The 13,232-nt window shown below is 40.1% G+C and overlaps 1 protein-coding gene across 11 annotated transcripts in view; it reads left to right on the top strand.

Moving 5' to 3' along the window:
• The window catches only part of DENND1A (DENN domain containing 1A), a 495,826-nt gene that overhangs the window by 236,065 nt on the left and 246,529 nt on the right, over positions 1-13,232 (top strand). For all 11 annotated transcript variants that reach the window (XR_006386371.1, XM_044264938.1, XM_044264939.1 and 8 more), the window contains 2 exons: positions 1,722-1,802; positions 6,692-6,745. Coding sequence is in view for 10 of the 11 variants with exons in the window: in XM_044264938.1 (XP_044120873.1) it covers positions 1,722-1,802; positions 6,692-6,745 (135 nt within the window). In the remaining variant the exon portion in view is untranslated. The remainder of the gene's footprint in view (positions 1-1,721; positions 1,803-6,691; positions 6,746-13,232) is intronic.

Raw genomic sequence — 13,232 nt, forward strand, 5'->3', positions numbered from 1 at the left:
TCAGAAAGACACAGAAGTGAGCTTGAAATGGATAAGGGGTTCCCACTGGTCCAATCTGGGACAATTTGAGCATTAAAACAAATAATGATAGCAAAGATTTATAATCATTGAATAAAACAGGAAACCACATGTGCTTACCAATATAAATAAATAAATAAGTTAAAAGTTTTGATGAGGAAGGGGATGTTTACATAAAGTATCACTCCACAAAATGCTTGCTAAACACAAAGGGAGAATGAGTACCTTCCCAGTAGAGACTTCAGAAGAATTAATCAAATGATCAAAGTGAACATCACGAGTAATGGAAAGAATTGAAGTCTGAATCAATAGAAAACATCAGACAATTGGGAATTATTCAACAAAATGGCTGGTCTCACTGTCAAGTGCCTACAAATCTGGGAAAGACTCGGGACCTTTTCCAGACTGATGAAGACCAGAGAATCGTAACTAAAGGCAACATGCGCTTCTGAGCCTGGATGGTTTTGCTCTCCAAGGACATTATGGGCACAGTGGATAAAACTTGAAGGGATCTGAGGATTTGATGGTAATGTTCTGTCAATGTTAATTTCCAGATTTTTTGATGATTAGTTGTGGGTTGTACTGGAGATTGTCCTTTGTATTTATGGATGATGGAACGTAATGTCAGCAACTCACTTTTAAGTAGTTCGGGAAATACAGAATAGCTGTCCTGTAATTGTGTAGCAAAATTAAACGTGTGCACATGCACACATGTTCATTTCCCTGTGAGAAGATCGAATGATGAGAGTTCAGACTGAAGCAGGTTTTTAATCTGGGCTCATCCTCTTTTTGCCTTTCTTTTAAATCCACTACCCGGGACTGTTGTGGAGCAGTGGAGAGTACTCTGGGCTTGAACACAGCGAACCCGCATGTAGCTTCTGGCTGTGCAACTTACTAACTGGCTGATCTGATCCAAGTTGTTTCACCCTTTGGAGCCTCAGTTTTCAATCTGTGAAGTGGGGTAGTTGTGAGGATCAGACAGATAACAAATGGAAACCCATGGAAGCGCGATGCTGTTCTGTTAGCACAGCCAATTCCGCAGGGTGGGAGAAATGGCTTTTGCATAATTCTGTAAGCAGCGTTCTTTTGAGCATTTTAAAAGTGAATCTGTTTTCAATCGAATAATTTGTACTGCTTTGTATTTCATTCTGTGGCTCAGTTTCACTAATTAAAATGCACAGCCACCATACTGTATTGCATACTGTTGCGTGTAGTTCATTTTAACTTTCCATAATTGGATGCTGCTGTGTGTATCCAGTGAACACTCAATAAAATTAATTGAGGGTAATGATGATGAAGACAAGATCTATAGTGTCATCCTTATTTCTCCCAACCGCCCCCGCCCCGTGAGCTAGGACTGCTTGCATTTAAAAGTTGTTGCTATGGAGTTGAGAGGATGGGTTTGCTGAGAGCTTATGGTATATGAGCCATAAAAGGCGGTCATGGTAGGTGTCTCACTCCGTAGAAAATGTCAGACTTGGTGTGGGAGGATCTAGTTGGCTTTTATATTGAGCCATAAGCAGTGTCTTTTGTCCAACCCTGCTTGAATATCAAGCCTATTTCTGTACGGGGGCCAGCACCTCCCCAGCCCCCTCAGTCATGGGGGCCTCCGGCTTACCGTGTGCCCAGACCTCCCTGCAGGCCTCTCACGGAAGGGCTCACTCAGCCTTGCTTTTGTTACTTAGGCCTTTTATTTCTTTCAGGAGAATCAGTGGAATGAGCTTCTTGAAACTCTGCACAAACTTCCCATTCCCGACCCAGGAGTGTCTGTTCATCTCAGCGTGGTAAGTGGGGGCAGAAAATTAGTGATCACCAAGAAACCATTTCATTATTAGCAGGGAGGCAGAGTTAGCGGAACAAGATTGTCTTTTGTTGTCTGCACCTTCCTCAGCCCTCCCTCTGAATACTCTGAAACCTCTGGACTCAAGACAGGCCAGGGAGTTCAATTTCTTCCTTTCTCTGGGATTCCATAAGGTATGGGTCCCAAACGTCCCCAGGCTCCCTTCTTCCTGGTTGTCATCCCATCACAAGCATCTCCTAGATGGCAGGTGCTTGGCTTGGAATGGCCCCTACCTTGCCTCATCTGCCCCCATTCTGGGCTCCCTGCCTCATGTTTTACCCCCCAGCACTGCTGTGCGTGCCTCTTTGCCCATCCTGTTACCCTGAACCTTCAACACCACCTCTCTCCTCTTTACCAAGCTGGCCTACATTCATCCTTCAGAACTCACCTTGGATTTATTTCCAGAGAAATCCTCCCCTTGACCCCCTTCCCCAAGGCTTAGTCAAGGTTTTCTTCTTTGCCCCAAGCATCTTGTACGCTTTGCAGAGCTTCGTCATAGCACACCTGTTTTCCTCTCTTGGCCACTGGGCTGTATCCCTCAAGGACAGGGATGGAGAGAGCCTAGCATAGATCCTGGTCTGTAGTAATAAGTGTTTCTTTAAACATACATGCTATATGATATGTGGTATGCTAGGTGGAAAATCTTGTGATTATGAAGCTTCAGTCCTGGCTGTAGTTTTGTCAGTGACCTGAGTGATCTTAATTAAAACCTTTAACCCTGTGGACCTTGAGTTCCTCATTGACGGGATAAGGCATCAAAAGAGGTGTAGGGGATCTTTTTCATATTTTGGGTTACTGGAATTCTCTAATTCTCTAGGTCAAGCCCTTGTTGCTACCTTCATCAGAATTCTCAGGTGGATACCCTGGGGCCAGCTCTTGATTACCAGGGGCTGTTTTCCCCATGTTGTGGGATCTGAATGTTTTAAAAGTTGCCTTTTTTTTTTTTTTTTAAAGATTTTATTTCTTTTGGGTGCCTGGGTGGCTCAGTGGGTTAAGCCTGTGTCTTTGGCTTAGGTCATGATATCAGGGTCCTGGGATTGAGTTCCGCATCCGGCTCTCTGCTCAGCAGGGAGCCTGCTTCCCCACCCCCCGCCCTTCTCTGCCTGCCTCTCTGCCTGCTTGTGACTGCTCTCTGTCAAATAAATACAATCTTAAAAAATAAAAAAGATTTTATTTGAGAGAGAGACTGCACAAGTGCAGGGTGTAGGGAGGGCCGAGGGTGGGGACAGAGAGAGAGAATCTCAAGCAGACTCCATAGTCAGCATGGAGCCCAGTGAGGGCTTGGTCTCAAGACCCTGAGACCAAGAGTCAGATGCTTAACCCACTGAGCCGCCAGGCTCCCCCTGAATGTTTAAAAAGTTTTACTGGATGTGAGGGCAGTCTGTGACATCTGTCACCCCATTGTTCTGGCTGATCTGGCTCCCTAGGCAGGTGTCCCCTTCCTCCCTCACCACTCCGTGTCTGTCCCTCCTGAAGCTATGTGCTCGATCAAAGAGGACAGTCTTCTCCGACAGAGGAGGACTGTTTTTCAGTCAAGGGTATGTGAGTAGCTGTGCTCCCCAGCTAGAACCTGCAGACAAGTTCTCAAGGTCTAGTCGTAGGAGAACGTAGGACAGTCAAGCTACCAAGACTCTAGACTCATCCAAATGAGGTGTTGAATGTGGCAGTCTGCTTTTTGATAGAGAGAGAGATAGAGAGAGAGAGAGATGTTGGTTGGTTGGTTAGATAGATGGAAGGATGGATGGAGAGACAGATTTTTAAAATAATAGCAAGTTTTGTCTCTCATCTTCACTAGAACCAGGTACGGTGTTGATATTTAGTGGTTAGTATCTTGGTATTTAGCCACATAGAAAATGAACATATCTTACAGGTTTTTTTTTTATGATGGGCAAATTGAAAGCAGTATTACTACTAATAACTAATAATAGATCTTCTATTTATTGAGTTCTTAATTTCTGCCAAGTATGCATCCCCTAACGCTCAAAAGAACTCTACAAAACAGTAGTGTTCTCGTCTTACAGATGAGGCTTAGAGAGGAAAAGGTACTTGCTCACCCAAGGCTCTGTGGCTAATAAGTGAAAAGTTTGGGGTTTTCAAACCCAGGGCTAACTTCCTAGCCTGTGTTCTTTCCGCTAGGCCATGAGTGTTGAAAGAAAGGGGGCAAAGAAGGAACTGGTAGAAGTTTTTGCTCATTTCAATAGAGCCTAGGTTGGAAAAGATTCTTGTTGGAGACCTGCTCATAGGGAAGACTGCCTAGGAAAGATGAAGAAATGAGCTTTAAACCTGCCCGGGTCATTGCCAGACAACTAAACAACCTTGTCTTTGTCTCTGTCCCTTTTCCTAAATCAGCTTGATCTCTCTGCTTCAGTCTGTAATGACATCCGACAGGTAGCTGTGGAGTAGCCTGGCTGGGTCACCAGCTGCTGGGGAGGAAGGGCCACTCCTTCCCCTGAGTGGCTGCCAGGCCTCAAGGACAAGCCATCCAGGGGCAGGAGGAGAAACTGTTGGGGGGAGGAGGTGCAGCTGTTTCGTGCCAGTGGTTCCTAGGAATGTTCCTGACCTCCTCTGGTCCCAGCATTTCATGGGTGATGGAGCAAGACAGAATCTCAAAGGACAGCCTGGGGACGACTTGGTTTTGGAATTGTGATGCCTCACTATTTACAACCCATTGCATCTGTAAAGGCAGATATTTGTTTCTTTCCAATTCTAGAGGAATTCTCTCCATGTTGCATTTCTGATTTTGAAGGCTGAGTCTCATCTAGTTTATAAAGCCTGAAATGTGGAAAAATGGCAGTCCTTGACTTCGTGTCTTCAGAACAGAATATGTCTGTATGTCTGATGTAGGTGATTGAGAAAAATGGAAATGTGTAAACTAGGAGCTGAGCAATAATAATAATTTTCTATTAAAAGGTTTTCTATTAAAAGATTATTATTAAAATAATTTTCTATTATTAAAAAATAATTTCTATTAAAAGATTTAATTTTCAATTAAAAGAGTCTATTAAAAGTGCATGTTAGGCACATATGTAACATTTATTCTTCATAACAGTTTTGAGGTAGGTATTTATGATTCCCATTTACAAGTTCAAAAACTGAGCCTCTGAGCTGTTACGTGAGATTATCTGAGATCACGTAGCTAGGAAGTGGTAACTCTGCTCCTTGTGTTTTCTTCCTCACCGTCCCAGCCATTACGTTGTCACTCTGTCACCCATGGATGTCCATTACTGAACATTTCCTGGGACTCCCTTCTAGCCATTTCATATAGCAGTTGGTATCTCATGGCATCACATTTAACCTTGTATTTTACTTTTGCTATTTTAATCGCCATTGTTGAATTGAATGAGTTGGTAACCAGTTTTCATGCCACATAATCTCTGCTGTAATATTTCATGGGTGACATTGGGCACAGACCCACCGCTTTTTGGAATGATGCTTTGCAGAGGATTGTGGTTTTTTGTGTTTTTTTTTAAAGTGGTCTTTTCATAATTTTTTTTTTGTTTTTACTTTTTAGTTTATTTCAGTTGACGTGGCTTTAACTATAGCTTGTTCATAAAAAGCGTAGGTATAGCAATCTGTTTCAGTGAGAAGAGCATAGCTGTAGTTCTATAGAACCTGCTTTCAGCTCCTGTCACCTTCAGTTCCCGTGACCTCAGCATCTTAAGCCTTAATTTATCCATTTGCAATATGGAGATAATATGTATCTTAAAATTTGTTAGGGAAATTAAAGATAATACTGATACAGATACCTGGCATAAAGCCTTCCATTAGCAGGGCGGTATCTGTTGAATATTAGGCAAGTAGCCTACACTATGGTTGTTATTGTCATTACCGCAGATGTCCCCAGCTTTTCATTTCAGGAAGTCGATACAACTCATTCTTCTTGAGACCTACTTATTTTGCAATTATCTAAGAACGGAGGGGAGGGACTTCCTGAAATGTCACTTGGGGGTCCAGGTTTGAACTTGGGCCACAGCTAAGCTGACCTTCTCTGCTGCGACCTTTCCTGCCCTTTGCACAATCCCATCTTTAATTGGCCAGCACCAGACTCTTCACTCCCGCTTGCCATTGTCCTCCGAGTCTTCAGTAGCTCCGAGGAGGTGTCATCAGTCCAGCCTGTTGTCATTTAACTCCAGGACATATGCTCGTTACATACATGGGGATGCCTGCTTGAAAGTTCTTTGAACAGGTCAGGTTTTCAGCTCCACTGAGTCTCCTGTTCTCTTCACTGGAGAGGACGCTGGAAGTCAGGAGGCTTCTTTTCAGAGCATGCTTAGGGGACAGAATTCTCCACTCTTAACCATCTGTGATGGTCTCGGTGCAGCAGTCCTTCAGCTGGAGCTGTCCTTAACATCACCTGGGCCTTTGGGGCAGATATTGCCTGCAGCTTGTATGGATATAATCTCAGATGCTAAAATGAAATGGCAGGTTTGGTTGGTAAGACCACTGCCGAGCGAACCTAGTGATACTTGGTCCCTCGAGGCCACTTGTCTCATTGAACAATAAATTATGAAGCCTGCAGCTTTCATGTGTTCAGAAGTGTGCAAACATTGTAGGGGAATTTAGCCTTTAACCTCTTTGAGCTGTTCATTTATATCTCCCAAAGAAGTTCATCTCTCATAGAAAAGAATTCCGTCTACCGAACTGGTGATTTAATGTGTCTGGCTGTAACCCAGCATTAGCCAAAGAAAATACTCTGTAGTCATTTCCTGTGAGTGAAACTCTGTTTCCTCATCTGAGTGAGGAACTACCTTCAGATCATTTTACCTGATTTCTGAATAACATGCTTGTTGCATATTTTTGCAAAAGTAAATAGCATTTGCTTTTCTTTTCCAGCATTCTTATTTTACTGTGCCTGATACTAGAGAACTTCCCAGCATACCCGAGAATGTGAGTACTTGCTGGGGGCGGTGGAGCGGGGGGATTAAATTTTTATTCTTCTTTGTCTTTATTTACTTTTAAAAGAAAATAAAAGGATATATTTTCCCATAGTAAAAATAATGCATTGCAAAAGCAAAAACAAAGAATCTTTGAAAAGCAGAGAAACTCTAAAGATAAAGAAGGATCATTACTCGTACTTCTCAAAGGTAATCACCTATTAACATGTTGATGTCTCATGTTAGTCTTTTTAAAATGTATTTTTTACATAGTTAAAATCACTGATCACACATGCATTTTTCTATCTCATTCATAGAATCCTGTTTGTTGGCTGTGTAATAATAACATTTGCTATGTAGCTGACTTAGCTCTCCCTTCACTGTTATGCATTTAGGTGGTTTTTAGTTTTTGCTGTTGTAAATAAAATGTTTCTATGTAAAGAACTTCCCTATAAAGATTTATTAGGTTAGATTTACTCAAGGAATTACACTGCATTTCTATATCTACTTTGAAGAGCGTAAAAGAAACTATTTTGGGGTATAAGTGTGAGGACTGCACCCTCCTCCCAATGATTTAAGAGTAAGGAGCATGAGTCTGAGGGAGCAGAGGGTAAGGTTTGGCTTCTGAACAAGCTGAATTGCATATCTGGCCTTAAGACAGATATGGGTTAAAGACAGTGGGTTAAAGCCTCTGCCTTCGGCTCTGGTCATGATCCCAGGGTTCTGGGATCGGGCCCCACATTGGGCTCTCTGCTCGACGGGAAGCCTGCTTCCTTCTTTCTCTCTCTGCCTGCCTTTCTGCCTGCTTGTGATCTCTGTCAAATAAATAAATAAGATCTTTAAAAAAAAAAGACATATTTTTAAGATGTTTTACTCAGATTATAAGTAGTGCTATGCAGAATTAAATATAGATTCAGCACCATGGAGGCCCTTGTTTACTTCTTTAAAATTGTGGCAAAATATATATAACATCGAATTTACCATTTTAACCGTCTTTAAATGCACATTTCATTGGTGTAAATATATTCACGTTGTTGTGCAATCATCGTCAGCATTCATCTGCAGGACTTTCTCATCTTTCCCAACGGAAACTCTGTTACCTGTTAAAAAACAACTCCCTGTATGCCCCCCTCCTCCGATCCCCTGACAACCGCTGTTCTTTCTGAGACTCTCTCTATGAATTTGATTAGGTACCTACTCTAAGTACAGCCGTACAGTATTTGTCCTTCTGTGTCTTTCTTATTTAATTTAGCATCATGCCTTTGTTCATCCCATGTTATAGCACATGTCAGAATTTCCTTTTTAAGATGAAGTAATATTCTGTTGTGTGCATACAATACACTCCATTTTGTTTATCCACTGATGGACACATGAGTTGTTTCTACACTTTGGCTATTGTGAATAATGTTGATATGAAAATTGGTGTACAAACATCTGTTCAAGTCCCTGCTTTTAATTCTTTGGGGTATATACCTGATTATTTTTTCAAAGTACTGGAGTAAGTGGTATATTTTTTTGTAACCATTACAGACTTACAGAAAGGAAATTCTTTTATAACTTGTCTATAGTCAGACAAATTATGAGTGTCAAGTAATCATGTGTTATTAATGAAGTTAGACGACTGAGTTATTGCTAGAGAACCATCTTAGTTGGGATTGTAAGATATATCCATAATCTTTATGATCAGGCTCTGGTGGAAAACACTGCTTCCTTTTTGTTTACATTAAGTAATAAAAACTTTGGACCATAGTTCCTATTTCAGCCTCAATAGCTAATGCTACTATGTGATATGATGAATTCAGTGAGTGAGCATTTTCTCTTTTAACAAGATTAGCTGGTTACTATTGTAATTATTATTTTATATCTGGAAACAGGTCCCAAGAATTCAAGTAACATATTCAAGGTCCTACCGCAAAGATGTAATAGAATTAGAATTCAGATATTGGTCTTTCTGATTTTAGAGACTGAGCTCTCACACACTATGCTATACTTTGAGCCCATTATTTTGCCCTTCATCTCCAAAATATTCCTTGGAAATGACAAAAGAACTATAAAATTAAGGAGAAGGATGTCCGTGTAATTCCATAAGGAGCTGCCATGAGCCAGAAAATTTGAGGGATTTCCACAACTTAAAAGAGATGGTTACTGATACTTAACAGTCAATAAATAGTAGATAATGGAAGAACCCAAAAAGATTTAGAAAAATCCTCCGGGAGAGTAGAAGTAGGGGTAAAGCATGGATAAATAGCAAAAGGCTGTTTGTTGAAGGATTATTTTCAAATGCCGTGGAACAATCATAAAATTGGCTATGTATCAGATCACACTGAAAATTTTAAAATAGAAAAACTCAGAGTCTGACAGACCAGTCTCTTCATGGCAACGAAATAAGACTAGAAATTAATGATAAAAATTTTAAAAATATCCATCTACTTGAAATAGTGGTGGGGTCAAAGGGGATAAAACATTGAAATTGTATATTATTTAGATATTAATGACAACAAGAATACTAAACAACAAAAACCTAAGGGATGGGCCAAAACTAGACTCAGGGGGAAACCGATATCTTCTAATGCTTTTATTATAAGTAAGAACCTGAGAAAATAATGAACTTGACTTTCAGTTTAAGAAGCTGGAAAATGAGGGGTGCCTGGGTGACTCAGTCAGTTAGGCATCTGATTCGATTTCGGCTCAGGTCGTGATCTCAGGGTCATGGAATTGAGCCCCATATCAGGCTTCAAGCTCAGTGCAGAGTCTGCTTGGGATTCCCTCTCTCCCTCTCCTTTTGTCTCTTCCTTCCCCCTTGTGTGCACTGTGTCTCTAAATAAATAAATACAATCTTAGGAAAAAAACCTGGAAATTTAATAGCAACCAAAAAGCCAAAACTAGAAGCATTTAATTATAAGTTTACTTAGAAAATATTGTTAAAGTAGATCTGAAAAATAAGACTTTTAAAAAACCAAATATTTGAAAAGAATAATAAAATAATCTTAAAATTATGCAATAAATTTGATAGAGATAAGATAAAATTTTCCAGAAAAATATAAGTGATTGAAGTCGGCCTAAGAAATAGGAAATATAAATATAGAACCATAACTTGAAAAGATTAATGAAGCTTTTTAACCATCTCTACACCTTGCTGCTATAAGTATATGAGGTTTGGGTGGTTATATAAGCATGTTAAGGAACAGATTATTATGTAAAGTGTTCCAAATTGTAGAAGAGGCATGTGTGTGTATGTATTAAACAACAGCAAAAGAAAAATCACTTATAATTCCATATGTCAGAGAAAGTCACATTCCAAGTTTTTCTTCATGGTAATAGTTGTTTCTACACTGGGTGGCCTAGAGCCTTGAGGTTGCCGTAGGACCCTGGATGGCCTGGGGGAGATGGATGGTGGCTGACCAGAGCATGGGGTCCCTGCCCTGGCTTTATTCACTGCCGGTTCATTCCTGTCTGCTTAAATTGGGAACTTGGTAATATTTTGTTTGAGATAAAAGAGTCCTTTTGATTTAAAAAAAAAAAAATTTAGAAACTGCATCTTAAAAAACACAATGGAGATCATACCAAGTACATACATACCTTTCTATCAGTGCTTTTTAAATGACAACATATAATGGATGTTTACTGGTGTCATTAAAATTCATTACAAAATATCTTTGTTGTAAAAAACATTAAATAACAAGTATGTATAGAAAAAACTGAAATACTGTCATCCCTTCCCCACCCCGGTCCCATTCTCCCTCCAGTTTGCATGTCCTTCTAGACCTTTCTCTATGTATTTACAGTATTATATGTGTGAGTACCTGTGTATTTTGTAGACATTTCCTTAGACATAAATGTGATACTGTTCCTATTGTTTTACAACTCACTTTAAAATGTATCCTAAAACCTGTCCATACTGATTTACTTCATCCCTTTTTAATGATTTTTAATTTAATAGTATTACTATTCTTATGAAAGTAATACATATTAATGGCTTTTAAAAAATCATCTAGTACCACATAATTGTTGATGAAAATTTCAGCTTCTCCTTACTTTCCACCTCCCAGAGGCAGCTACTTTCAAGATTTTAGCAGTTGAGTATTTCTTTCCATGTTTTAAACTAATATGCACATATCGCTATATCTTAACTTTTTTTTTTTAAGATTTTATTTATTTATTTGACAGAGGGAGACAGTGAGAGAGGGAACACAAGCAGGGGGAGAGGGAAAGGGAGAAGAAGCAGGCTTCCCGATGAGCAGGGAGCCCAGTGCGGGATTTGATCCCAGGCCCCTGGGATCATGACCTGAGCCGAAGGCAGATGCTTAACGACTGAGCTGCCCAGGTGCTCTTAGTATTTCTTTTTCAGATATCACCTATTGATTTTCCTGTGGAAGTTGAGAGTTTAGACCTTTTACCATCTCTGAGCCTCTCTCCCTGTAGAAGATAACTTCTCAGTCACATGTTTTCCTTCCCCCGTTTTTCCTCTATCTTTAGAAAAAATTTTAAATCCATAATGTTTATAATTCAGTGAGCATGCAGAATGAGACAATCAATTATGATTGCATTTTCTTTCTTGTACAACTTTTTGTCCAATAGGAGTTCCTTGATTTCACATCTTCTTGTTTATTCCCTTATTCTGGTGAAACATTCCAGTAGTTTCCTGAAAAAGTATTGTGTTGGAGGCAAGATGGTCAGACCTTGCATCACTGAAAATGACTGTTCTCCTCTGGGTAGGATTGGAAATTGCCTTCATAATTTTGAAGACCTAGTTCTGTTGACTCATAAGCCATCCTGATTGCTGATTTATATTTTAGAATCCTTAATATGTCTTTAGTATCTGAAATTGTCCTTTTCATCTGCTATGTTGGGCACTTGGTGGCTCATTCAATCTAGAAACTCATGTCCTTTATAGCTGGGAAACGGTGTCACATTATTTCTTTGAAAAGATTCTTTATTTTTTCCCTTTTCTCTAGGGCTTTGATGGTAGGATCCTATGTTGATCCCATAATGTTCTCTGTTTTCTGTCTCTCTCTTCCAGTCTTCTCTCTGCTTTCTTCAACGAATTGTTTCACCCTTTTGAAATTGTTCTGCTATCATTGTTTATATACCTAAGAGCTTTTTGGTGTTGTTTAATAAATTATGTTTTAATGGCATCTTGTTTCATGAATGCAGTATTTTTTCTTGTCTCTTCGAGACTCATTCATAGGCCTAAAAATTGTTCTTTCTGCATGTTTTCTTCCTAAATGTTTCCTTTCTCCTGTTTTGTTTCACTCTGTATCTATAATAGTAGAGGCTTTCCTCAAGCACCTGTCCTGCCCTATTTCAGATGGAGGGTACTGAAAACCCAAGTGGAAGCTCTGTGTTTATGAATGGGGCTTGTTACCTTGTGGCCTTTATTGGAGATGATGGCTCAGAGGCCTGGTTACTTAGAGGGGTGTATGTAGGGGGCTCTCAAATGTCAGTATCAGAATCTTGTCTTTGGAACTAGTCAGTTATTTTTTCATCTTGTTTTTGGTTTTGGTTTTGGTTTTTTTTTTTTTTTTTGCCAGTGATCATAAGCTTCATGTAACCATCGTCCTGGAAGCTGAATGTGGTGGCGAGTTATGGGATATCAACATTTAGCATGCAGTCTTTCAACCTCCCCTCCAGTTTTTTACTTCATGCCTTGTCCCCTGTCCTTAGCTATACCTGGTGTCCCCACACCTTTCTGGTTCAGTTCCTCTAGAAAGTAAACACTTCTGCTGGAGGAGTATCAGAAGGCCAGTTAACTAGCAGAGAGAGCTAGGAGAGAAGAGTTTTGTTTTTATTGGCCCCCTTCCTCCAGCCTTCAAAGCTTCTGGGTGTCTCCACTTCCTGAACCTTTTTGGAGTTGCGTGATGAGTTGGGTTCGAGTGTGTAAATCTTATCCCTCTGTTCCAGCTTTCGTGTTCTGCCCTTTGTGGACTGCCAAGTTGTCTTCCTTTAGTTTCTCAGCCTCAGTTGGCATAGTTGACATGTTGGGGCAGATCATTCTCTGTCGTGTGGGACTGTCTTTTACGTTGTGGGATGTTAGCATTCCTGGGATCCACTCACTACAGGATGGCAGCACATCCCCTCCCAGCTGTGACAACCCAGAATGTCTCCAGACATTGCCACATGTCCTCCTGAGGCTGAATGACCCAGGTTGAGAACCCTTTCTTTAGTAACTTCTGCTTTCTGGCTTCTAAAAATTTGACATCTCTCTTTCAATAATGTCTTTTTTCCTGATTCTTTGGGAATTATGTCTTTTAAAATTCTTTCACTGTGACTTTCCTTGGGGGCTTGTTGGGGAGGGACGGTATCACAGAGAAAAGACAAATATGTGTGTTTAATCTACCCTATTTTACTAGAAATCCCTACAGGTTTTAACTATGCCTCACCTACTCATAGACATTTAGATTGTTTCTGATGTTTTGCTATTATAAATAATGTTATAACAATTATTACCTAGGTTAGTTTCATCATTTTAATTTTTTTTTTTTTTTCAATTTGAAGGACTG

This window comes from Neovison vison, chromosome 9 (genome assembly GCF_020171115.1).
Source record: "Neovison vison isolate M4711 chromosome 9, ASM_NN_V1, whole genome shotgun sequence".
NCBI lineage: Eukaryota > Metazoa > Chordata > Mammalia > Carnivora > Mustelidae > Neogale > Neogale vison.